The sequence below is a fragment of the Trachinotus anak genome, unplaced genomic scaffold, assembly GCF_046630095.1.
Source record: "Trachinotus anak isolate AG129_WGS33_773 ecotype Australia unplaced genomic scaffold, CSIRO_AGI_Tana_v1 ptg000026l, whole genome shotgun sequence".
NCBI classification, from domain to species: domain Eukaryota; kingdom Metazoa; phylum Chordata; class Actinopteri; order Carangiformes; family Carangidae; genus Trachinotus; species Trachinotus anak.
In genome coordinates, this window is record NW_027273877.1 from 2824372 (window position 1) to 2848643 (window position 24272).

The 24272-nt window shown below is 41.4% G+C and overlaps 1 protein-coding gene across 15 annotated transcripts in view; it reads left to right on the plus strand.

The window, feature by feature from the left end:
* The window catches only part of tns1a (tensin 1a), a 78811-nt gene that overhangs the window by 23700 nt on the left and 30839 nt on the right, over positions 1–24272 (plus strand). For 10 of the 15 annotated variants that reach the window (XM_071464146.1, XM_071464149.1, XM_071464157.1 and 7 more), the window contains exons 4-11: positions 13565–13603; positions 15689–15730; positions 20679–20728; positions 22549–22720; positions 22955–23005; positions 23108–23230; positions 23651–23715; positions 24100–24183. In XM_071464146.1, the coding sequence (XP_071320247.1) occupies positions 13565–13603; positions 15689–15730; positions 20679–20728; positions 22549–22720; positions 22955–23005; positions 23108–23230; positions 23651–23715; positions 24100–24183 (626 nt within the window). Of the gene's footprint in view, positions 1–5346; positions 5796–13564; positions 13604–15688; positions 15731–20678; positions 20729–22548; positions 22721–22954; positions 23006–23107; positions 23231–23650; positions 23716–24099; positions 24184–24272 lie in introns of those variants that run through there. The other 5 variants (XM_071464155.1, XM_071464156.1, XM_071464153.1 and 2 more) reach the window with 4 other exon arrangements.

The window sequence follows — 24272 nt, forward strand, 5'->3', positions numbered from 1 at the left end:
GCAAGAGGTGTGTGTGTCTGAGATGATAAAATGGTACGAAGGACCGATAATAGGAGATAATAATGGGACATTGTAAATGTCACAAATTCTCTAATCCTGCTTATCCCAAAATTGGTTTATGTGGGACCAAACATTTATGTTGGCTTCATCCAATCAAATGGCCCTTGAATAAAACATAAACAGGATTGTTTCAAGTCGTAAACGTGTGGAAAAGTACATTCTTTGTGCAAATACAAGTGTGGATTTAGGCAGACGGTGATGCTTTCTTCAGCTGACTCCATGCTGACCTTGAATTGTTAATTTGTCAGGAAGCACAATGAGGTTGTCGCCAGCGGTTTGCAGTTCACCACACTTGAAGATAACCGCTGCGCTGCACTGATTTCATTTCAGTGTTTATTATTTCAAGCTGCCACAACTTACCTTTTTATTCTGTACAGTAACCAGGACATTAAAAGGCAGTTGTCTGAATGTTTTAATGGTAGTGTTATTACATTTTATGTAGCATCTCTGTGTTATTATGTCATTTTGAGTCTGATTTTAATGAGGGGATGATAAAGGTAAATGTTTTTAACATATGATGTAGGACAATAAATGTGTAATTTATTTATACTGTCTGCACCACAGCCACCATAAGTTCATGTCTACATATGCTTCACATAATTAAGTCATTTTATTGCACTTTAGGACGAACAAAAGTAAAGGGCTGCGATAATTACTTACTATTACTATGATTTATATGGATTTAAAATTAAACATGTTTTTTTTATGATCATATATCAATTCAGTGAAAGTTAGGGCCAGTTTACATTCAACATTTACAGTCACATTACACATGTGTTTTCAAGGCAGATCCTGATCAAATAAAAGTGATTTAGTTCACTAGAATAATATTCATACAAAAAATGATTAGAAATTTTTCCAGATTTTATTTTTATTTATTTTATTTTGTGGTTTGAGTTTTTGGCATAAAGAAGCATTTAGTGACATTCACTGACATCTGTTGGTGAGCAGAGAAACTGCAACAACATGGAAAGGTCTTGTGCACTGTAACTGACATCAAGAAACATCCAGAATGGGTAACACTGTTTATCACCCTGGTAAATATTAGACTGCAGCTACTTTTTCATTTATTTCATCAAACTGAGGTGGAAATAGAGTTTGATGTATGCTGTTCATTTCACTTGGGCAGTAAAAGAAACTGATTTATTGCACCTTTGAAGTCCATTGAATATTTTGCCAGCGTCCCTGTAATCTTGTTGTCAGTGCAACGATCAGTGATGTGTTTCCCCTTCTCTGCTTCATCCTGCTAAACTTTGAATATCTCTAACCACATGCGGTTCCATCATTAAGTTCTAAAGCTTATGAAAACGTCTTTGCAGAACATCTAAAAGACAAATGTCCAGTAATGTGCCTTGATGAAGAGCAGATAATAGTTTCTGGCTAGTCTTCATTTTTCAGTTTTCCTTTCCATCCGACCATAACCGTCTCTGCGTGAACGTGGGTTAGTGCAGCCCTGAGAACGCTCGAACTCGGCAACAGATGCGTTCTTGTCCCGCAGCGTATAGGAGACAGACTGTGGTGCCCTCAATGTGCTTCTTATGGGTGTCTGTTTAGAGGTGGAGGCTCGTCTGCACAGGGGTGTTGTGGCTGGGATACTGCCTGAAGTCTGGCTGGACACCCAAGTTGTGGTTTGGAGACAGAGGCCTCTCTGTTAGACGGGAGTCTGGTGTGTGGGGTCTTCATACCTGACTCATAAGCTGTGGGTTCTCTGAGGCCTTTTCAGTCATGTAGGGAAAGTTTGGTGTAAGAAATGAGATTTACAAGATTTTGTGGAAGAATTTAATTTTTTCAGAGGAAGAAACCAAACAGTTTTTTGACTTGCTAGTGTTTTATAGGCTCTGGACATGTTAAAGTTAAAACAAATCTCATATAGTGTAAGTGAACAAGTTTGACTTGTACATTATGTATGTATGTCATCACCATGACAACTTGCCTATATGTCATGGATGTTTTCTACAGTTTTATTAGATTAACCCTTTAGGGTCACATGTAGATCCATACACTCCCAGTGCCTGGATTCAGGCTTCAGTTTGGAACTATTGCATCAGGAAAATGCAAACACATCCACCCAATAACACACCATCAGTATCCATGTGTGCAAGTATGTCTGTTCTGATGTGTTGGCTGGATAGCACAGTGTCTGTACAGCTCTCTGTTCTCTCTCACCCTCCATGGAAACAAGCCCTCATTATTCCTTATGATTTATCCCTGCCATGTCTTGGAGGAGCCTCCTGGAATGAGGCTGCAGTGGTTTGTGCTGGTCGGGTTGGAAGACACAGGCGAGGTTTGGCAGGGAGAGGCAGGGCCAGAGAGGAATGATGGGAAGAGGTTGGACAAGATGAGTGAGAGCGCAAGAAGTCTGAATATTCCTCATGTAAATAACAATGCTTGACAGTGTCTTTTGTCTTGTGACTTCATTTTATAAAACACTGTTTACTTGTTTGTGTGTTTTTTGTTGGCTCTTGTTCGACATGCCACACGTGTGGCTGCTGCAATTTCTACCTGTCCAACAAGACAGATTTTTTCTAGTATTACAAAACAGTCTGTATCTTGCAAGCGTGGATTTTGCTTTGAGAGTTGAGTCTGGAACACATTGCATTTAATTAAGGCAAATCAGATTGTTTATCACAAAAATGCTTATATGTTCAGTGCTTTCCCAAAACTCCAAAACCACTTGAAAAGGTGCTTAAAGTAGGTGTAGTTGTAGACATCAAAAACAGCGTGATTCAGTATTTCACACGCCAAATTTTCTGATTTTGGAGATAAGTCTCATTTCCTGCCCACTTCTCTTGTCCAGTGTGAAAGTTGGTAAAAAGCCCAATGGATGCAAGTCAGGCGTCTGTCAATCATCTGTAGCTGGATCTGTCTCCAGCAGATTTTTAAATGGTCTAGCAAAACCAAAAATAAGAAGTGATTTTGTTATGATACGCTGATTTGTTCGAATAATGACAGTAAAGGTCAGCAGGCAAGGCCCGGACAGGGTAGGGAATCGCTGACCTTTCACCCAGATTCTTCTCTGGATTTAGAGACCGTTTCTAACTGCTACCACCCTGCCACAGCATTCAATGTTTTCAACACTGGACACTGGCAAGTTTATATTTAAAAATCTCACGACTTGTTTACTTATCGCTGCAGTCAGCTGGAGCCGAACAAAGTGCCCTCGTAATCAGGCTTTTCCACTTCCTGTAGTTGCAGATGTTCACAGATCTTGGAGCAGCAGCAGCAGCGAAACAGGACGACTTGGAAGTGAGTCACAGTTGCAGTTCGAGAATAAAATAACAGAGGGTGTGAGAAATGTTGAAAACAAATCCAGCGTATTCCTGTTGATGCATTTAGACTTCGCGATCTCTCAGATAAGGAGCAGTTTTTTTCTGCAGGCATCATATTTTTATGCTCTAGTATGTCAACCAGTGGGACGACAGGGCAGTTAGTTATTTTACCTCATCATTTATCTTAAAAATAGGGGAAAAAAACAACCTGTTGGGCGTTGAGCTTTGAATGTGCACCCTTGTTTTAAGGCTGTTAACATTCTGAAGCAGATCTGAAAATCCAGTCACATGCTGAATTTCTATTTTTAGAAGATCTTATAGCGCCTTTGTCAAACAAAGGAAAATCCTGGGGATATTATTGCTGTGAGCAGACTGAGATGGTCTCGTTTAATCTCTGGTGGCCCGAAATCCCTGTCTGTCAGCCGGAGCTCGTTCGCTCCTTACATAACACAAACACTGATGTGCAAGAAACAGCTAAGCATTTTAAAGAAAGGAAGGAAGCACTGGCGGGCTATCAGAAAACTCGGGCTCTGCATCTGTAACAGCATGCCGCCTTTACACTTACAAACTGACTTTAGAGCTGATTTGTTTGTCTCTGAGTCCACTCATGCACATTCCAAACTCCACTAAGCCTGACTTGAAATAAGCAGGGCCTCCGCTGGTGTAGAATTTGGAGGTCAAGCGTTTTGTGGGTTAGGTTTTAATCCTGGCTTCCTAGCATTTTAATCCACATCCCAACATCTGTGCATGTGTGAAAACTGGGAGAGACCTTTAATTAGACCTCTGGCAAATCACATGCTCTATAAAATGCAACCCAAAAGTTCTTTAATGTTGCAAGAGGCACGGGTGCAACCCCATTTTATCACCCACTGTAAAACTTAGGGCTATTTAAGTTACTCTGTCTAAAGTGATCAGTAAGTGTGATTTTAGTTGCTAAATTTACTTTCTCCTCACCACACTTCCATGACTCTTTTTCATAGTGTTGTCGGAGCTTTTTTCCTTCTAAGGTTCTGTGTTTTTTCTGCTTTATCTCCCAAAAAGAGAAAGTGCATGGAGCAAAACCAAAAACACAGTAAGACGTGCTTAGAAGCAGGGATGAGGAGCGTTCAAGAATGTTGGCATGGAAAAGAGAGGAACCATCCAAGCATGAAAGTGAAAAAGGTAGAGCAAGAGAGAGAGGTAGAGGGTGAGGGAGAGAGAAAATGATGGGACACACACACACACAAATTTGCAAGAGCCAAGCCTCCTCATTCCTCAGCGGCCCTTCACAGAGGCAAGTCTGTTTCCCCGACGCAAACACGTCACATCAAAGAGCCATCACAGCATGTCTCCATAGCGACGCCCTTCAGTGGTATAGATGCAGCGCAGTGGTCGGGAGATAGCACTGGCAGACAAACCGGACGGGCGGCCTAATAACCGGGTGCTAGCAGATGACTGATGGCCCAATTTTCCTCAGTCCTGGTCTGGAGGTCAAGAGCTAAGTTCACCCCAAGTTCCCATCACCCAACGGGAGGTTGGCAAATCCTTTGCTCCCAAGTATCGGGTATTATCTGTTGGCCTCATGTTTTTGCTCATGAGTCAATATGCATCTTATAGATTGCGGCTGTCAATAGGCAAAATTAAAGCTCTGCAACTTTCCTCCAACTCCAAGGTACAGACAGTCACCACTTCATGACTTTTCTACTTATTTGTCTTTAAGTAAGGTCAGAAAAAATCATCAGCGGCAATTATTGTTTTTTTTACACATATAGCAGTGCAGTCTGTGCAGTCAGTGAAGGTAACTTTAGAATTCATTACTGGCAAATATGAGCTGAAGAGTTTTTGCAGTGCAGACACAAGAACAGAAAAGTTATTCTCTCTCTCCCAGTTCCCCTCTCCCTCTCTCTGTCAAGCCTGTGTCAACAGCTACAGAGAAGGCTGTGAGGAAAAGGCAGGGGGAAGAGAGAGTGAGAGAGAGAGGGAAACAGACAGAGAGAGAGAGTGAGAGAGAGAGAGAGCGCTAGCAGAGGGAGGGATACAGAGGGATACAGTTACTGTCTGCCCCCGGATGGCTTTTGCTCTCTCGTTTTGGGTACCGGAATCGTAAGGAGCCCCAAGCCACTTTCTTGGCCTTATATAGCGTGTTTCAAAACTTCTTGGCAGTTGACAGGGGGAACTAAAGCCAGCAGTATAAAGACTGTATCCTGGTCCAGTGCAGAGGCTGCACAGACATCCACATGCGCGCACGCATTTACACAGAATCGAGTTCAGTAGCTCTCTGGCACGCGTTTGGGATTACTGCTGTTGTTTTGAGTGAGAGGGGTGGAGGAGGAGGAGGAGAGTGTCTGTATTTGGTAGGCCCACTCCCTCTATTGCCCTCTTTCTCTCCTGGAGGGGGGTCTGAAGGCAGGGAGAATGAAGAGGTAGAAACAAGGCAGAGGGGGAGAGAAAAGAGAGTGTGAGAAAAAAAGTGGCACCGGTGTGCAGGTAAGAGAAGATTTTCAGATTCATAGAAGATTTTCAGATTCATACTGGGGTTTTTTTTTGAGTGGCTGGAAATGTTCAATAAGTTTTTCTAAACTTCCAATTCTTTGCATTCTTTCATGGCTTAAAACGGGTCTTCAGAAGGATGACCTCAGGCTGAATTTTAGTGTTTTTAGCTCATAAAAGCTGTTGGAGCTTGGAGTTTTGCAACTACTACAAAAAGGGATTTTTGGATGTCATTTCAGCTGAAAATGCTTTTCTCTGCATGTTTTGGATGTAGGCTAGTCCACCACACACTCATGGGAATGTTGCTCCCATGGGAGCGGGACAGTCAGAGTTCATTTGAGTTGCTGTTTGAGGCCCGGGAGCCTTTTCATGACCCAACGAGTAGTGATTTGTGGCGGCAGAGAGATGCAGAGCAACTGGGCAAACACGTGTTTTCTCTCTCAGCGTAACCTGCATCTGCCTTGGCATCACAAGAGACAAAGTAGAGCAGTTGGTCAAGAAGAATGTTTGCAGGAAGTGTCTTTTTTTTTCATATTTTCCTTTGTGCTGTCTTTACTTTCCCCTCACTTTTTCTCACACTTTCTCTTTCTGACACCTTTGAGAGAGGATGCAGACTGATGATGGCAATCATTCACCTCTGACCTTGAGCTAACACAAGGATGGCAGTTAAACATGAATGGTCAAGAGGTCACAAAGCTTGTATGTCCTGTCTCCAACTAAAGAGCCAAAACAACAGAAAGGAATGCAGCTTCATTGCCGTACCCAAAATTCAACACTTTTTTGACTTCTCCAAAGCACTTTCTGAATTTCATTTGAAGATGTTACATAACTTTGAACCTGATGCTCTTGCCCTGGCATCACACTTTTCAAACTGGTCATGAATCTCAAGGGAAAACGCTCCACTGCTTTCTTCACCTTGTCCAGAAACCCTATTTCACTGCCAAAAGAGCCCTAACTCATGTCTCCCTCGTGTCTCATAACATGAAGATGTTCTCTAAGAGTGATGCTTTTGAACGGCTGCTTTCCCTGTAGATCCATCCCTCTTAAACTATTTGTCTCTTCCATCTGTCCTTCCCGTTCCTTAATAACATACCTACTCTCCCTCTGGGCACTTTATCTTTTGACACATCAGAGAAGTGAAACCTTGGCAGCCTGAAGAGAAATGTTGAAAAAAAAAAAAAAAACATAAATCGCAGAAAATCATCTTGAAAGGTGCAGTGTAGAAAGCCAAAAAGAAATTCCTCTCACAAGTTTGTGCAGATAAGCAGTTTGTTTTCTTATGTCATGCACCACGCTTTTTTTTCCCAGATTGAATTTTACGTTTTTTTTTTAGTAAGAGCACACAAACAGAAAGTGTGACTGTGAAAACTACAAGAACCCCCCCCAGCTGCATCAGCTGCAAAGTATGTGCCAGGAAGTGTTATAAAAGCAGTAGTGACCAGGGGAGGATGGCATTTAACGTGCAACCACCCAAGAGTCTAAGCTCAAATTAGTAGACTACTCACTAACTTATTCTGTCAATAAGTGACTGGCTGAAGAGGAAAAATAAAGAGCAAGTTCAGATTAAAAGGAAATTTAAATACAAGCCAACACAAAAAATCTGTTTTCAGATTCACACTCAAGAAAAATGCAGACAAAAGCAAAAAATTGAGGCCTTTAGAGAAGTAATTGCAGCAAAAGAGCATTCAGGAATCCTCTTCTGCACATGTTATGTTCTCATAAGCCTATACTTTATTGCACTTTTCTGTGTGTATAGCGTTGATTTTGGCTTGGCGTTGTTTCTTTATTCTCACTTAACTGTGCTATTAGTGGTCAAATAAGAGTTAGCATCCTGTTGCCACCCCTAATTAAACAGGAACTGATAGGCGAACGCAATCCGGAACAGACCCATCAGCACCGTCCGATGTCTGCTCCATCCAGTAATGATGAAAACATGCTCGTGTTTAACTCCCATAGAAGCCTGGCCTTTGAAGTGTTACAAAATTACTCACATTTTTTTTTCTTTTTTCTTTTTTTAAATGCAACTGTTTCCCACAAGTGGAAACCAAAGACCTTGCAAATCAGGTGAGCTTTGGTTTTAGACCTGTGCCAAATGTTAGACTTCTCCCACAATTGAATCCGCAATTAAATGACCTAACATTTATGATATGCAGTCATGCCCCTCTCGCATAAAACTCCAAGGCAGGCTTTCAGATTTGGAGGTTTTCAACCTGTGTCCAAAGTGAGCCACAATTGCACATCTGATATTCATCATTTCTTTGTTTAATGGGGTATTTTGTCGTCTGTAGCTCGCAGTGATCTGGTTGTAACCATACAAGGGGTGAAGCAGCCAAGCCAGAGCCCACTTACCACTCAATGTGGCTTGACCATGATCAAATAGCTGCTTCCTCAGTGATCCATGGTCTTTGGCCTCTTGCACATCCACTTGATGAAGTTCCTCTGGGCCTCAAACCCAACATCGGCATGTTGGTTTCGAGGTGAAGTAATGTCAGTGCCTTTGTAGGACACAAATCTGAGCTCACTGCCAGTCAGAATTGTTGAAATAAGAAGGCAGAACATGATGATGATTCTCATTGTAAATACCCTCCTGTATGTTGTGGCATATTTTGTCTGAACCATTTATGGTAGAAGCAAACATTTATGCCTGTCGGCCAATTTTTATTCTTATTTATGGTGTGTTAACCATGTGGAAGCAATTTTCTTCTTGTGTGAAAATATATAAGCCCTTCTTGTTGTATCCACAGGATTGAAACGGTGAATTCCTCATGAGAAGACTTGGAGCGTGTCTCTTGGGAGACATCATTTCACTGAAGCGTCCAGAGAGCTTCAAAAGGTGTCCTTTGTCCAGTAGCTGTCTTGTCATTAATACGGCCATCACAGGATGGTTTTCATGCTGTGGGAGGACCCTTTTTGTGTTGCGACAGTGGGGGCTGATGGATGCCAGTGGAAACAGCTGGCGGGCAATGTGTTCTACTTTACACAAACAATTATTTAGACTTTCTGTGTATACACCAGCCCTTTTCCATCCTGTTTGGGTCCAGCAGCAGTTAGCCCTTCATGGTGCAACCGAGACTGAAAGACATGTTTCTCAGAGTTTGGTTTTAGATATCCACCAAGTAGCTCAGACCCTTGACAGAACATGTTTGCAGAGCTTATTCTCTGTTTTAAAGGATATTGATTCATGAGCTTGAATAACTGACTCTTTAATAAATGATGGATAGCATTTTAGCGGTAAAACTTTCCCACACAGTTTTCTTTGTTGGCAGCATTCTGCATGAGTCATTTATTTAGCAGTTATCTTACTACTCTTTGATTTGACTCTCCTTTTTAAATTCATCAGGTATTATTCAACCACTGACAGCATCACTCGACATCGCGCTCCTGCCAGCGACACAATGCCACATGGTCAAACACGGTGCGTTACATGCTTGACATTATGTCAAAATGTCAAAGTGGGAAAGGAACACGCTGTCCGCCATCACAGCATTCGGCGGATTTATTAGTCCTCCAAGTAAAACAGAAACCCAGCCGATGTTTAAATCCCTCCGAAGGGGCTGTTTGAGCTTCAGTCCTTATTTGGCCCCCGTTTGGAAAGTGAAGAATTTACTTTCTCAGGCAAACTGCCATCAGCACGGCAGTGGCTCTTGTGTGGGCAGGAGGAGTGCTTGAGGAATTTTGAGTGTGGTTGGACCAATGGCAGGCTTATTTATTGGAGCCAGTGAGATGATTTATGCACAGTGGCAAACACAGGCTTTCTCCCATCAGTTAGGCTGAAGTAGATGAACTAAGATCAGAGCGATTAGTGCTAAGTTAGAGGGCAAAAATTTATGGAAATACTGCAGCTTTCTCAAGTTAAGGGGATCAAAAAGAAACTCATCTACTTATAAAGAAATCTGCAAACTGTAGAAAAAAATAAACTTCCATGCCTCCACAATGCAAGATATCAAAAAATATGTTTATCTCATCTGCAAAAATATTAAATTTCATACCTTTTTATGTGTCAAACAGCACAAAACCAAAAGAATAATGGCACTGAAAATGCCCCCATTGTCTGAAAGAGTGCAAACCAAGCATACAGAGGTTGCTGAGCAAGCTGGTCATATTCTTCCTCGCTTATCAGAGGATGCTTGTTCAAGCCTGTTTGAAGTGTGTGAGAGTGAAGAGAAAATGGTTCATCACTACCCCGGTTGAACTGCAGCGTGTTAACTCATTATTCAGTGATTCAACTCAGTGGACCAGGCTCCAGAGTCATGCTTTGATATTCTGTGCTCTCCATTTCCATATAAACCCACTTGAGCAGCACTTTTTCTGAAATCATTAAAGCTCTCGCTGATCCACGCTCTCAGTGTGAAGAGGATGGAGGGCATCTCCGTGAAACTGTTGAGGTTCACCTGACTCATTTGACCCTTGTTGCGGCAAATTCAACAATGTCCCGCCTCAGCTAACCTCTGTTTGCCCCCTAATGAGGCCCCTCGGCTCGGTTGAGATTGCGGAGGGGCCCCCCCGCCAGTGACTCGGTTGACTCCTTGTTCTAGTTCAGTGGCTTCCCAGACACCCCTCGTGACTGGATGAGATTATAAGCTGTCTGTTTTAAAAGCTTAAACCCACTATGACTCTCTTTCTCTGGCTGGAGAGTTTTCTTTGCGGTCTGCTGGTCACTTTGCTTGGACGAGATTTGGGAGACGCATTAAGAGGTCAAACAAAAGGTCAACATAAACTTCATCCATCCGATTAAATCAATTCTCAGGCATCATATGTGCATTTTTGTGCATTTTGATGCAGAGATTTTGACAGATGGCACAGATGCCAGATTGCACAAACAATCGGCGGACGGATGAAGTTCAGGTGCTGAAGCATGTGGCCGAGCCTCTGAGTGGGTTAAAACCATGTATTAGTCTGGCTTTCAGCTGCACCCACCATATATGGATGAAGACAGGGTAGCTGTTGTTCTCTCGCTTTGTTGCACAGTGATGTAGTGAGGATTTTTTAGTTTCACTGAGACACTGTGTTTGATGGAATGTAAGATTGTGTGATGTAGCTGGTGTCTGTATTATATCTGTCCCGCCTCAACAATAACAATAGTTGGAAGCAATATTCATGGCTGGTTGCTCAATTTTTATTTGCACAAATGTGTTCTTAAAGGAATAAATTCAGACTCATATGGCTGCTGCTACATGCTATCATCTGGTTTCTCTGGATGTGAAGTGTTCAGTAGCCACTGAGACTCACTGTACCCCTCTGACCTTTAGATCAATACTGGAGGGAGTCATCATCGAGGCATTTGCAGGCGTATGCTACAGTACAGTGCACACAACAGCACTTCCTGTCAGCTGTGATAATAAAGGCAGATGCTCTTGCTACAAGGCCCCAGGGCCACTGGGACCGCCAACACTGATATATGAATGTCAGTGTTGGCCCCAGGTAGTGTCGGAACAGTAAAGAGCAAGCGTGAGCTGACTCGCCTCTGGGTCCTGATACTAGCAACTTCATGTACTGGTGGCCTCTGAGAAGCTCCAGTGCAGTGGTTGGGTTTTAGCTGCGTTGCTAAAGGGCACTTCAGATACAGCAGCTGAGAAACAGAAAAGAATTATGGCTGTATTGCATTTGTTTTAACTAAGTGTATCAAATAAACTGGCAACCGAGCGCATCTTTTTGCAAACAGGCATGTTTATTCACGCATCCTTGTCACTGGATACTGCATCTTGCCTGAATCCATTCCACTGTCCCGCCCGCAGCAGCAACACTTCACTCTTTCACTTTATACCCAGAGATTCAAAATGACCCACAAGTTGCCGTGCACTCTCACGCATCTGCATATGCACTTAACAAGAATGAGTTTGGACAAGCCTTTTATTGACTACCGGCCACTGATGGTTTGAGCCACATAAATTTGGTCTGTAAAATCTAAAGTGACATTTTTTTTTCTGCACACTGCCTTGAGGGGAATTTTTGACTGAATGCTTGTAAATTTTAGCTCATAAAGTCCGATTTTACAGTATTAAAATGGCACTTAAACATCAACTACTGGCTGATTTTATAATGCAGTGTTCATATGCATATCAGAGGCAGAACAAAGCACCAGTCCCCAATAGTGCACCATTGAAATTACCTCAAATATTTGCAACATGTCGGCTCTCTTAAACTATGATATAGCCATATCAGCAGTGATTGGTGGACTGAAGCCATCACACCGCGTATCATCATGCAGTAGGTTTGGATCTGTTCTGCTGCGATGTTATCCAACTCCTGTATTCTGATACACTTGATGATAGCATTACAAAGTCAATGAGTCTTTTGTTTTCCCAGAGCAAACTAATTACAGCGGCTTCCTTCCTCGCCTGCGTCTGTTGTGTGCTGATAGCGCACGCTCTCATCCCGCTGCCCGTAAACATCCATCAGCTCACAACACGTTAGGATACTGGCCGCTGCACGCACTCGTTTAACCATGCATGAATGTTTATGTGTACACACTAAAGTAAATACAGTCAGATGGAAGTGGCTCAGCTTGCCAGAGAGTGACTGTTTATGCATCGTAATGAGTGATTTGCTGTGCAGAGGGTAATGCAGACTAATAGGAGCCACTCTTGCCTGTCATGGATCCTATGAAACTTTTTTGAGAGCGAAATTGTCCCATGATACCCTAACTGCTATTTAAAGATGCTACATGCAGCATTGCAACATCAGGAAATCAATACCACTCTAATTTTGAGGTGATATTATAATTAGAAGACAAGTGATACTGTTGCTGGGAGGTCTGGCAACAGGTACTGGCTCAGGACTCTGCATTTTATAGTACTGTTGTGCCACCCAGCTGCATTTGTTGGGAAGCCTACTGTTGTTTTACTGAAAAGAACATGTTGTTGCAAAGCACAAAGTGGGGACAGGATGCTGTTTCACAAGACAAATGGAGGTGAAGTTTTCAGTTCACTGCAAAGACAGAGGTGGATGGTAAAATAAGAGTTGAAAGGCAAAACTAGTGGGTAATGAAGTTACACCCAGGGTTACTCTTGACCTTAAGGTGGCTGCTGGGAGTAAAAAAAAAATAGAATTTTAACTTGCAGTCAATTCATCTGTAAATCAATATCACCCAGATGTCAGTGTAACGTCAGAAAGACGTCGGACTCTAATGATCCTAACATCGTTAAATTTAAGTTGGAAATGAAAATCCGGATGGCTAATGGACATTGTGATGTGTAGCAGGCATTGGGTTTGGTCACCATACCTCACGATGAGAATGATGGTATTTTTGTTCCGTTATGCCTGGATTCTCTCACACACTGTTTTGCAAAACCATCATGCAATATGAGTTCCAAAGTCATAGTCGAATGCTTCAACCCGTGTGTGAACTGATACTGTGAACTGTTTGATTCAGTGGTGAATTGTTTTCAGACTTTTACAGGAACCATTGTGTTTCAGTGCAAATTCAGTGCCAAATGTGATTTTGCCTGGAATGGCCCCGACATGTTTCCCACACAGAGGAACAGTCAAAAGAGCTTTTTTTTTTTTTTTTTTTTTGAGGCAGTGGTTATTTCTGTACTTTTGAGGGTGATTTTGGGAATACTCAGGCATTCAGGAGGAAAGAGTCAGAGATGTCTCTCCCTCCCTTTTAAAACACAGCACTAAAGTACTTCACATTTGAGAGGATGCTACTAGTTTATGTCCTTCAGTCATGGTTGAGTTTTACTTCTCTCTGCTCTCTCCTCATTTACTTTCCCAGTCAGATGTAACAGTCGTCTCTTGTCTCATCTCTGTTTCTTCTTCTGCAGGTCACCACATCATGTCAAACAACTACCAACTATGAGGTGGTGAGTATACCATGTGCACGTCTGTGTGTTTGTGTAGTATGTGTGTCTGGATTTGTGCACAAATGAGACCATAGAGGAAACTCTTAAAGATCTTGTTGACCTCTGAAATCCCCGTCATAATGCTGTGAGCCTTCCTGTCATTGTGGCAGAACCACACACAGGGAGCACTGTGAGGTTGTCGCTGGAGGTCAAGGGTCAGAGGCTATAACCACAAGAGCTTCCTCCTTTTCCTCAAGGGAAAATCCTGTCAGTGCAACTCTAACAAGACACCCTCTGCGTGCTGTTTTTATTTGTAGCGGGGATAAGAGTTTGATGATGATGAAGAGGATGAGGGTGATGTTTTGTGGGGCAGCAGTTTCATTGAGGTTATTAACTTTTACCTGCTGTCTGGCAGTTCAAATTGAACCAAATGTGGAAAATGAACTATGCCTTCTTCTCAAACTGTTCAAGTGCTCACAACTGTTACATAACATTAAACTGACAGTTCACTATTTAAACAATCACAATCATAAAAAAAATCTACTCAGCTCATTAGTACAACAAGTAACCATTCAATCAAACAACAATGTTTCTGTGAGGACTTGAAGGTGCCCATGTGGAGTTTCCTTGTAAACAAACAAAGGTGAATTTGTTTGTCATTTACATCCATGTTTACTTGCTTACAGTCTTCTTTTTTGCTGCCACTCTTCTGATTTTTGTATTTCTTGGTGTGTTATCGCTACCTGTAGATCAGTGGAAAATCAACCATTCATTAAAACATCGCTACCTTTAGGTACCTTTAACATGTACTGTTTTTGTTTTCTGAGCTGTCAATTTTGTCATTTTCAGAAGTTTTGCTTCTGTTACGCATTGAATTTTGGGCTGGGCACACTGCAATTAAGTGATATAACTCTAACACATCTTGATCGCCAGGATGGACCCCTCCCCACCCCTATGCTGTAAAAAATGCTTGTCCTACTTCAAGTGTGAATTTAGTAGAAAAAAAAAAAGAAAAAGTGTACTGTCAGTTGGGATGCAGCAAGAAAATTGTCCAGTATCTGGAATCACGGACTTTCAGGATGCATTTAAATGTTGCACGAAGTAGAGGACGACAGATACTGTGCTGCAGTCAAACTGATAATGTCCCTCTCCCTAGGGTTTGCTCTTTTTCAGGACAAAATGTGATTCATGCACTGCGACACCGAGGCTTGAGTCATTTTCTCTTTATTGAGCTTTTAATAGGAGTTTTCATTCACTTCCATAAAGGTTGCATAATCGGCACATGATGGGCAAGTGAGTGAGTGTTCAGCAGGAATAGCAATTTGAGCATTCTCCAGATTTCTAGTTAATATTCATAATGTCAAATAAAAAGTCGGTGCAGTCTGTCCTGTTTTATGTTTAAAAGATTAACCACCGATGATATGACCAAGTTAGGAACATTCCAAGCTACTTTTCTCTTATTTACTTTGGATGCTGGCCTTTTTAAATGACGGCTGCAGCTTGTTAAACAGCCCCCGGTTTTGTTTATAGAGCTCACATCAGCCTAAGACGCTGTACTTAACTCAGTTAAGACATTTTCCTGAACACATGGATCCCTGTCTGTCTGTGCGTTATGTGTGTGTGTGTATGTGTGGACATGCAAACACACTTTCTTTTGCTTTCTCACATACTGTCTCTCTTTTTCCATCCATGCCTCCTTTCTTTGATTTTTAAAACACTCTACATACCTCTAAATCAAGATGATATTAATAAAGAATTTTCACAAAGCAAAATTTAAAGACAATAATTGTCTGAATAATCCATTAAAATGGTGAGAAACAATAGGAGAGTATGTATATTTCTGCATATGTATGACAGACAGAGTGTGTATAGCTCAGGGAGAAATAAATAGAGAGTGTGTTTTCCTCAAGGTTAATAGAATGACTGTGTCTGGTGTGTCACTGACAACCAGACAAGGAGAGAGAGAGACAGAGGTCTATAAAACAAATAGTCTCTCCATCTTCTCTCTCCCTCTCTTTCTCATCCTTTCGCTCACCATGTTGTTTCTTCCTCGGTGTGAAAGAAACAATGACTAACCCACTGACTCTGTCTGGCTTCTCTCTGCAGCCTCCCACTCCTCAGCTGCCATTAAAGCATGTAGATACACCGGTAAGTAACGCCTCTTCCTTCTCAGTGTTAATGCCAAGGAGACATGCTTTAAAAGCTCTTCATTCATAAATGCTGGTATTGTTATTGCAACTAAGTGCTGGAATAACAATCCTTATATAATATGGCTAAATGTATATGGACACCCTTGTCCACATACATTTGTGTACTGTTGGCCATGATTTGTGCCAGCCCCCTTAGTTACAATTACAGGAAATATCAGTGCCACAACATACAATATTTTAGACATAAATGTGCTTCCAACTTGGGGTGGAAGAACTTACAGGCCTGACTTAAACCCCATCGATCACCTTTGGGATAAACTGGAACACTGACTATAATCCAGGTCTTATCACCCAACATCAGTCGGCACCGTCACTAATGCTCCTCTGGCTAAATGGGAGCAAATCCCTGCAGCCAGGTTTCCACAGTATTGTGTGAAGAGGAGCGGAGGCTGTAACAGTAGCAGTTTCATGCTCAATCAAATATGAGTGCAATATTGAGTGTGCACATACGTTTTACAGTAAAGAATGCAAAGAATGACCTGTAGGTTTATGTGTAACCATAGTATTATTCCACGTTAGCTTTGCACCCCATCCTGTGTGCAGTCTATTCAGTCAAGAGTGTGTCACCAGAATAATTATAGGCTTCTCCGGTTTTTAATTCTTATCCATTAACTCATAATTAGTTACATGATAATTTAATAAGTAATTAAAACTGTTGAGCTCTGACCCCAAACACAGCTCACGCCTGTTCCTGCATACTGCAGAAGGTGGCAGCACCATGCAATACATCAACATAAATAAGCTAACCAATCAGAGCTTCTTCTGCTGCTGCTCTGTTGGTTGAACCACATTTGGTTCTTACACATTTTTAATTTGTTGTAATGAATATGATGCATAGACATATTACTGTATTGTAAATGTATAATTTAAGGACAAACTACAGATATAATTGGGTTTTTTTGTGTGTGTTTGTTTTTCATGCATCATTTGAATGCAAATTGAATTAAGCAAGTGTTGTAAGTGTTTTTAAATTTATCAATCTATTAACTGATTGTGAATTAAACAGTGAACAATGCTCTTATTATTCTAGTGGCACACTCCAGAGTCCACACAACCAGGTGGCCTGAGCTAAATGATTTAACCCTCTCTCTGTTCTGTGCCAGTCTAAAGAAATATTTGGTACATACCTTACAAAATGAGAAAAGCTGCCGTGACATCTGTTTTTGTTAGCTCACTGCAAATTACGCCCTTGTCTGTGCCAGAAATCACTGCCAAGGCCTGGCCTGAAACTAAGCATGCATGTTTAGCTTGACATTGCTAAACCATGAAGGGTGCAGGCAGAGGTGGTGAGTTCCAAGAAGGCATGAATCCAGAAAAATAAGAGAGGAGAGAACCACTTCTAATGCAAAAAGAAAACTGTTTATTCAAGCCAGCAGTCACAAAGGCAAAAATTTGTTAGCTTGTTTAAAATGTTTCAGAAAATAAGGCTCCCACGTAACTTTTCCTGAAACCAGAAGCAACAAAATCAATCAAAAGATGAAAGCAGCACTGATGTCTTGCATTCCTGTTTTTTTTTTCTCCCTTCTCTCTTTTGTGAGCCACGATAATGAATAAGGAGTGTTTGAATCAGTCATCGTCTGAATGTTTAGCTCAGATTATAAACACAGATCGCTCTGTGTACACCAGCTTGTACGGAGATAAATTCACATGCTGTTCACGCAGAGAAAAAGAGAAGAGAGATGAGTTCGGGTTGAGTTTACAGAAACTGATGGGCAGACAAGAAGGTGGGCGGGACTGGGATGATGTCTTCCTTAGAGTAGGAGAGAAGGGTTTCATTAAAGACTACAAAAATTAGGAATTTTAATATACCAAAACATACACTAAAATCTTTTTAGGAGACCATTATTATCATCATTATTATTATTATTAATGCAACAGTTACTGCTCAGTGGATTCCAAATTTTCTCTCAAAAAAGCTTAATTGTGGTTGTTGCCTTTCATCAAAGCATTCTCTGCATTATCTCATCATATCATGTTGCTTTCATTTCAAGTCTAATAGAAATCATTATCCTGGCATCCTCTGCTTTCTGCTCTGATGCTTAACTCAAGGATTGTTGGTATTTGGTTAGTCCATAGAGGAATTTATCCATGGTGGTTTTAAATCGCAACACCCCATCATGACCACAACTGAGTTGGTGTGCCTGTTTGGGGTCATTTAAGTGCACTGTGGGAACTTTTCTGAATCAGTTTATGGCTCAAGGGAGGATAGAGAGTGACTAGATACACGCATGTAAGCTCCAGACACAGTAAATCAAAAATGATAGTCAGACAAAGAGATAAAGTTGTGTGACTGCGCACAGAGCATACGAAGGGAAGAATGGTTTCATCCAATTTCATAACTCTTGTAATGACTAACTATTTTATTGCTTAAACCGACAGGGAAATATCAAGATATTAAGTTTTCATTCCATATTTTATGCCTTCCCTTCAGTCACTAGATTCTTGAGTAATTAAGGTCAAACACATGCATACAGCACACAAATACATGGCTTGGGAAAAAAGGAGTCGAGACAAGAGAAGCAACAGGGAGAGTCAGAAATAATGAGAGATAATGAGACCAAGGGAGGAGTAGTTCCAGGGAGAACAAAGTGGGTGGGAGGGAGAGGACAAGAGAAAGAAGGGAGAAGGCAGTCGAGAGGGAAACAAGAGAGGGAAGATGTATCATGATATATTACATAATTGCTCATGAAGCATCTTTTCCCTCATGATGGTACAATGGGAACGTCTCGTTTGTAGCGCTTGACGGTGAAGGTCGCAATAACCTGGATGATGCTTTGTGATTTAAAAACACGAAATAGGTTTAGTTGGGAGTAGTTATTGTGCCAAAACATGCCTCTGGGCAGCTCCATTCGAAGGCGTTTTGCCCACCTGCGTTCATCCTGGAGGTGGAGCACTGGGTACCTGTTCAACAAGGTAGGCTCCTCCCACACAGGGAGTCCAAAATGCCACAAAGTCTTTTCCTTTTGTAGGTTGTACTTTCTTTGTTAAAATGTGTGATTTTTAGTTGGGGGAAAACCCATTCACAACCATTAGTAGCTGTTGTGGGGCTTTCAGTCATATCACCTGGTCTTCCTCAGCAGATTGTATACCTTTCAGCATACATTTACAGTTTGGATACTGGTAATTACAGTATCTTCAATATAACATGAATGGTGTTAGCTCCAAGCCCATTTAATGCCCTAATGAGTTAGCACTATGGTGTATGTGTGATTGACTCAAAATACACTGCAGTGCCCATGTTCATGGTAATAAAGGAACGCATCAATCAGTGCAGTGATGTGGTTCAGTGATGTTACTTTAATAGTTCTTGGACAACAATGGTGTCTGCAGCACAAAGGAATAAACTGCATCATGCGTTGGCAGGAGATACGTTAGAAGGGTACATTTATTGTTGGTTTTGGCCTTTTCATTTTTTCATTTTTTTTTTTTTTTTAGACAATGAGAACCAGCCTTTTATTGTGAATGCCAGCTTTCTCATGTGAAAAAAGTGCATTTAAACGGACAGATACTGTAGCATACTCCACATTACATGCTGCATTGATTTTCATGAGGCATTCCTCGTGCACCCATGTCGCTACAAGACAACAGATTGTTCCTGCGATGTGAAATGTTCCGGCGTAACACCCCCGAAGCCCCATGTGAACAGGCTGTTTCATTTTGCAAACACCAGCGTCCGCGGTCCGCCTGGCATCTGGTTCCTGTCAAATCACAGAGAATTATGCTTCCCGTTTTGGCTCTTGGGGGTGGGATTAGCTTCATCTGGGAGAAGCCGCTCAGCAGCAATATAGGGAGCTTTGGGCTGTGTGTTTAACCTTCTGCGATGATTAGAGACCCTCTTTTCCAACATCTCTGTTTAACCACTTGACCAGTAAAGCTGAGCACTCGCTCTTTATGTGATATAGTATAAAATGTTGATGCCTGTGAAGATGAACTCAGCTGTCGTTCTATCTTTTTGGGTGTCTTCATCTTTTCGATGGCGGCTGACTTCATACAGGCATGTTTTTCCCTGGGCAGACAAACAGTAAGAGGAAGAGCCAGATCTCGTATCTATTATGTAGAGATTCCTCGACAGTACATATTTAGCAGCGTTTTCCCTCCTCAGTCCTGTCACAGTAAAACAACCTGACTTCACCTCTTTCCTCAGTAAATAACTAGATTCAGGACAAGATAATTAAAGTGTGCACTGAAGTCCTGACAAGACCTGAGTCAGGATGGTTTTCTCCTGGAACACACTGATGTATTGTGACTTCTTTTCCCCCTCCTCCCCATTTTTGATTGTTTTTTCTTCTTCTCCTCCTTGATCTCTCCTCTCTTTCTTACTATACTTCTTCTCTTTCTAATTCTTCTTCTGTTTCTTCCCTTCTCCCTTTTGCACCTTTGTTCTTTTACTTATTCCCCTTTTTATCTCTTGCCTTCCTTCTTCTCTCTCTCTCTCTCATTTGTCTTTTACATTTTCTTCTCCTTATTCTTCATAGGAAAATTTAAACATTTTCCTATTTTCCTCTTATCTTCACCTTCTTTGTCTTCTCCTTTTCCATCTTTCATTCTTCTTCTATTCCTTTTCTCAATTTACTCTGTTTTCTCCCTTCTTTTTGCTTTAGTCCCTTATGCTGCTCCTTCTTTTTCTCCCCCTCCTCCTCTTTGTTTTATCTTGCTCTTCCTCTTCTTTTCTCTCTTTCTTTCTCTTTCTCCAAAACAGTTTCAGTTTTGCTTCTTGTGCTCTGACTTTTCTCTAACCGGTTATGTCAGACTGTAATTTAGTAACGTCATCATCATTACCAGATGAAGTATGCTGATGAATCATTTCCCTGTCTCCCCCTCTCTCTGCATGTATGTGTGTGTGTGTGTGTGTGTGTGTGTGTGTTGTGTGTATGTGCACTCTACAGGGATCTACGAGGTCCTGCAAGAGTGTGGAGATAAGGCGAAAGCAGTCACGGTAAGACTCAGCAGTGTCATGCCATCGTGTTATATGCAGGTGCACAGATGTCTACACAGGAAAATGGAGCTGATATAGAATAAATTAAGAATAGATTATTTTACCTCCAGGATAACCCTCATGGCAGCTTAACCAAAAAGCATCTGAGGATCTTTCTTCAGTTTTTTCTACAACACGGTCTTTGAAGAGTTTTCCCCAGAAACACATGACTCTTGGATTACAAAATGATTGTTGGGACAAAAACTGAAAAAAATTCTGCTACTTTTCTTAAGTAGTAAGTCCTTTAATAATCCAGTTTGATCCCCAACTGAATTTTATTTTATGATGAACATCAAAAAATGATTGTTTAGCCTTGTTTCTTGGAATGTAAATTCTCATTCCACCCTCTCTGTTGTCTGTTATTCTTCAAGCATGGTTATTTCTCATGCAGGGGATTTACTGTATGCTCACCAGCCAATAAACCTGATCGTTGTCTGGCCAATGAAAGAGATTACATAATATCAGCAGAGGTCGTGTCAACAGTCGGCGAAGGATTGCAAACCTTTTCCTCTCCAAGAAATATAAGAGTGAGCTGCAGGAGTTTACATTTGATCAAGTGGATGTTTGCGATGAACTCTGAGTTTCAGAAGTGTGATGATAATCTCTGAAATGTGGAATTCAGTTTTGAGTGAACAAAGCTGATGATCATGACTTTTATGTCAACTTAATGTGAGACGACTGTTCTGCATTTACGAGGTAAAAAGGTCAAACCCTGCTAAAATGTTGTTTACACCAAATCCAAACTTCTAACTCTATGTTGATCCCAGTTTGCACGAAGCATCTACAATTATAGCTACTAGCAGTGTATCAATATGACATGAATGTGGTATTAGCTCCAACTCCATTCATTCCCACAAAAAAAAAATTAGTCACAAATGCACAGTTTTATTTATTAAAAAATCAGTAGTTTCCTAAAACAGCAGGGCACTGTAGGTTTTAGCAAACAGAAACGAACAGAAGTAAATAGCAAATTTGTTAGGGACTATTTTCAGCCGGGGATTAATACACATTTAATGCACGAGTGAGTAGCACTATGGTGTGATTGACTCAAAATACACTGCAGTGCCCATGTTCACGGTAATAAAGGAACGCATCACTCAGTGCAGTGATGTGGCTCAGTGATGTGACTTTAATAGTTCTTGGACAACAATGGTGTCTGCAGCACAAAGGAATAAACTGCATCATGCGTTGGCAGGAGATACGTTAGAAGGGTACATTTATTGTTGGTTTTGGCCTTTTCAATAGATTTTTTTAGACAATGAGAACCTTTTATTGTGAAAGCCAGCTTTGTAAAACTAAAACTTTTTCTAACCACACAAAAGGCGTCTTTCTCTCAAATTTTCTTCACAAATGTGTTTAAATCTGTTAGTTAGGATTTCTCCTTTGCCAAGATAATCAGTCCACCTGACAGGTGTTGCACATCAAGATGCTGATTACACAGCATGATTCCTGCACAGGTGTGTGTATCTGTGTCTGTGTGTGTCTTCTGTTTATGGAAAAACAAAAGTGTTGCATTTATATTTTTGCTCAGTATATCTTGGCTTTATTTTAAAAAGCTAAGTGTTCCAGTTTGGTTATATAACACACACCTTTTCCTATGCCAACCTTCATGAAATCAGGACTCAGGTATCTTTGAGGGGAGCAGGGTAGATGTTCGCCAACAAAAAGTTTGAACCTCAGCTGTGTGGTTTAAAGATGTTCAGTTTGACCATGAAGGTATCCCCCCCAGCTGGGATACAAAAGCTCCAGATAAACATGTCTTGCTCTCTCTGCCTCTCCAGGAGTCAGAGTGTGGTTCAGGCCATGGAGGAGAGCTATGAGGTGGACCTGGTCTACATCACAGAGAGGATCATCTCCGTCTCTTTCCCCGCTGGCGCCGAGGAGCACAGCTACACCACCAACCTCAAGGAGGTGGCGACGATGCTGCGGTCCAAACACGGCGAACACTATCTGGTGAGATGCACTCCCCCCTGTGAATCCTGGACTTTCATCCCATATCACTTCCTGTTTACTCAACTTTGTCCTTTTGATTTTGATCAATGCGGAAATTTCAGCGATACTTTTTCACAACACAGTTGTTTACTTTACTTATATTTCTTGTTTTAGAGCAAGAAAAACATGATGAATTCAAAATGTCACACATGTTTATCACACATTTATTTATATTTGTTCTCTTTCTGATTTCAGATGCTCAACCTGAGCGAGCAGAGGAATGACATATCAAAGTTAAACCACAAGGTACACAAACAAACCATATCTAATAGGTAACCTCATGTTTGAGGGGAATGAAACCACAAGGATGAAAAATGAAACCTCCTTCTGGTCTGGTTACCCCCCCAGGTTCTGGAGTTTGGCTGGCCAGACCACCATGCACCAGCGCTGGACAAAATCTGCAGTATGTGCAAGGCCATCGACACGTGGCTCAATGGAGACCCACACAATGTGGTTGTACTGCACAACAAGGTAAAGTAGCAATGGCAGGAAACACAACTGTCCTGATGTGAATTTGTTATACAATTAATTCTCTCTCATTTAAACATGCACAACTATACAGTATTTGATATCCAGTACATGCTATCCAGATGAAGCAGAAAAGGAAGAAATGAAAACAATTTCCCAGCTTTCCTGCTTCTTTCCGCAATAGATTTATTGCTTTTTAGAGCCTGACTGGTTAGTCTAAACAAGTACAGTGATCAAACATGTATTTATGTTTCCTCCAGCATTTGGGTTTTTAATGTTGATCTGTTTCGTGATATTTATGACAAAAATCTTTGATCTCTTTGAAATGATTCCTGTGTCAAACAAACCTTTCAATCATCAACAGTCAAACTCAAAATCATATTGCTGAGAAAGTTTTCTCTCTCCCCTGTTTGTGTGTCACAGGGGAACCGAGGTCGAACAGGGGTGGTGGTGGCTGCGTACATGCACTACAGCAACATATCTGCAAGGTATTAATCATGACGGATGACGAATTTACTTTAAATCTCCTTTTCACAAGGTTTTGTGAGGACAGGGGAGCCAATCTATCACCTCAAGGTCTGGGATTTGAGTAGTCTTGAAAATTAAACAGTGATGTGATTATTATGGCAAAACACTGAGGCCTGGTCAGCTTATTTTCTTCTTCTGGCTCTGTGAGAAGAAGTGCTCCAACAATGTCATCAGTCTTTAATGCAGCCAGATGTTAATAGGTGGGATGGAGCCAGGAGGATTTAAAGCAGCTTTGTTAATAGTAAAGGCCAGGGGATATTTATAAAACCGAAGCAGTTGTTGATACGTTATAATTTGTGGAACAACAACTTGTAACAATGCCCGTCTAATTTTGTGCCACGCAGTGCTGACCAGGCGTTGGACAGGTTTGCCATGAGGCGCTTCTACGAGGACAAAGCACTTCCTGTGGGTCAGCCATCGCAGAAAAGGTTAGTTATTACCTCACTTCCTGTTTGCTGATATCTGCTTGAAGCTTTATGAGTCCTCTCCTGCTCTTAATGTATCCACACATCATAAT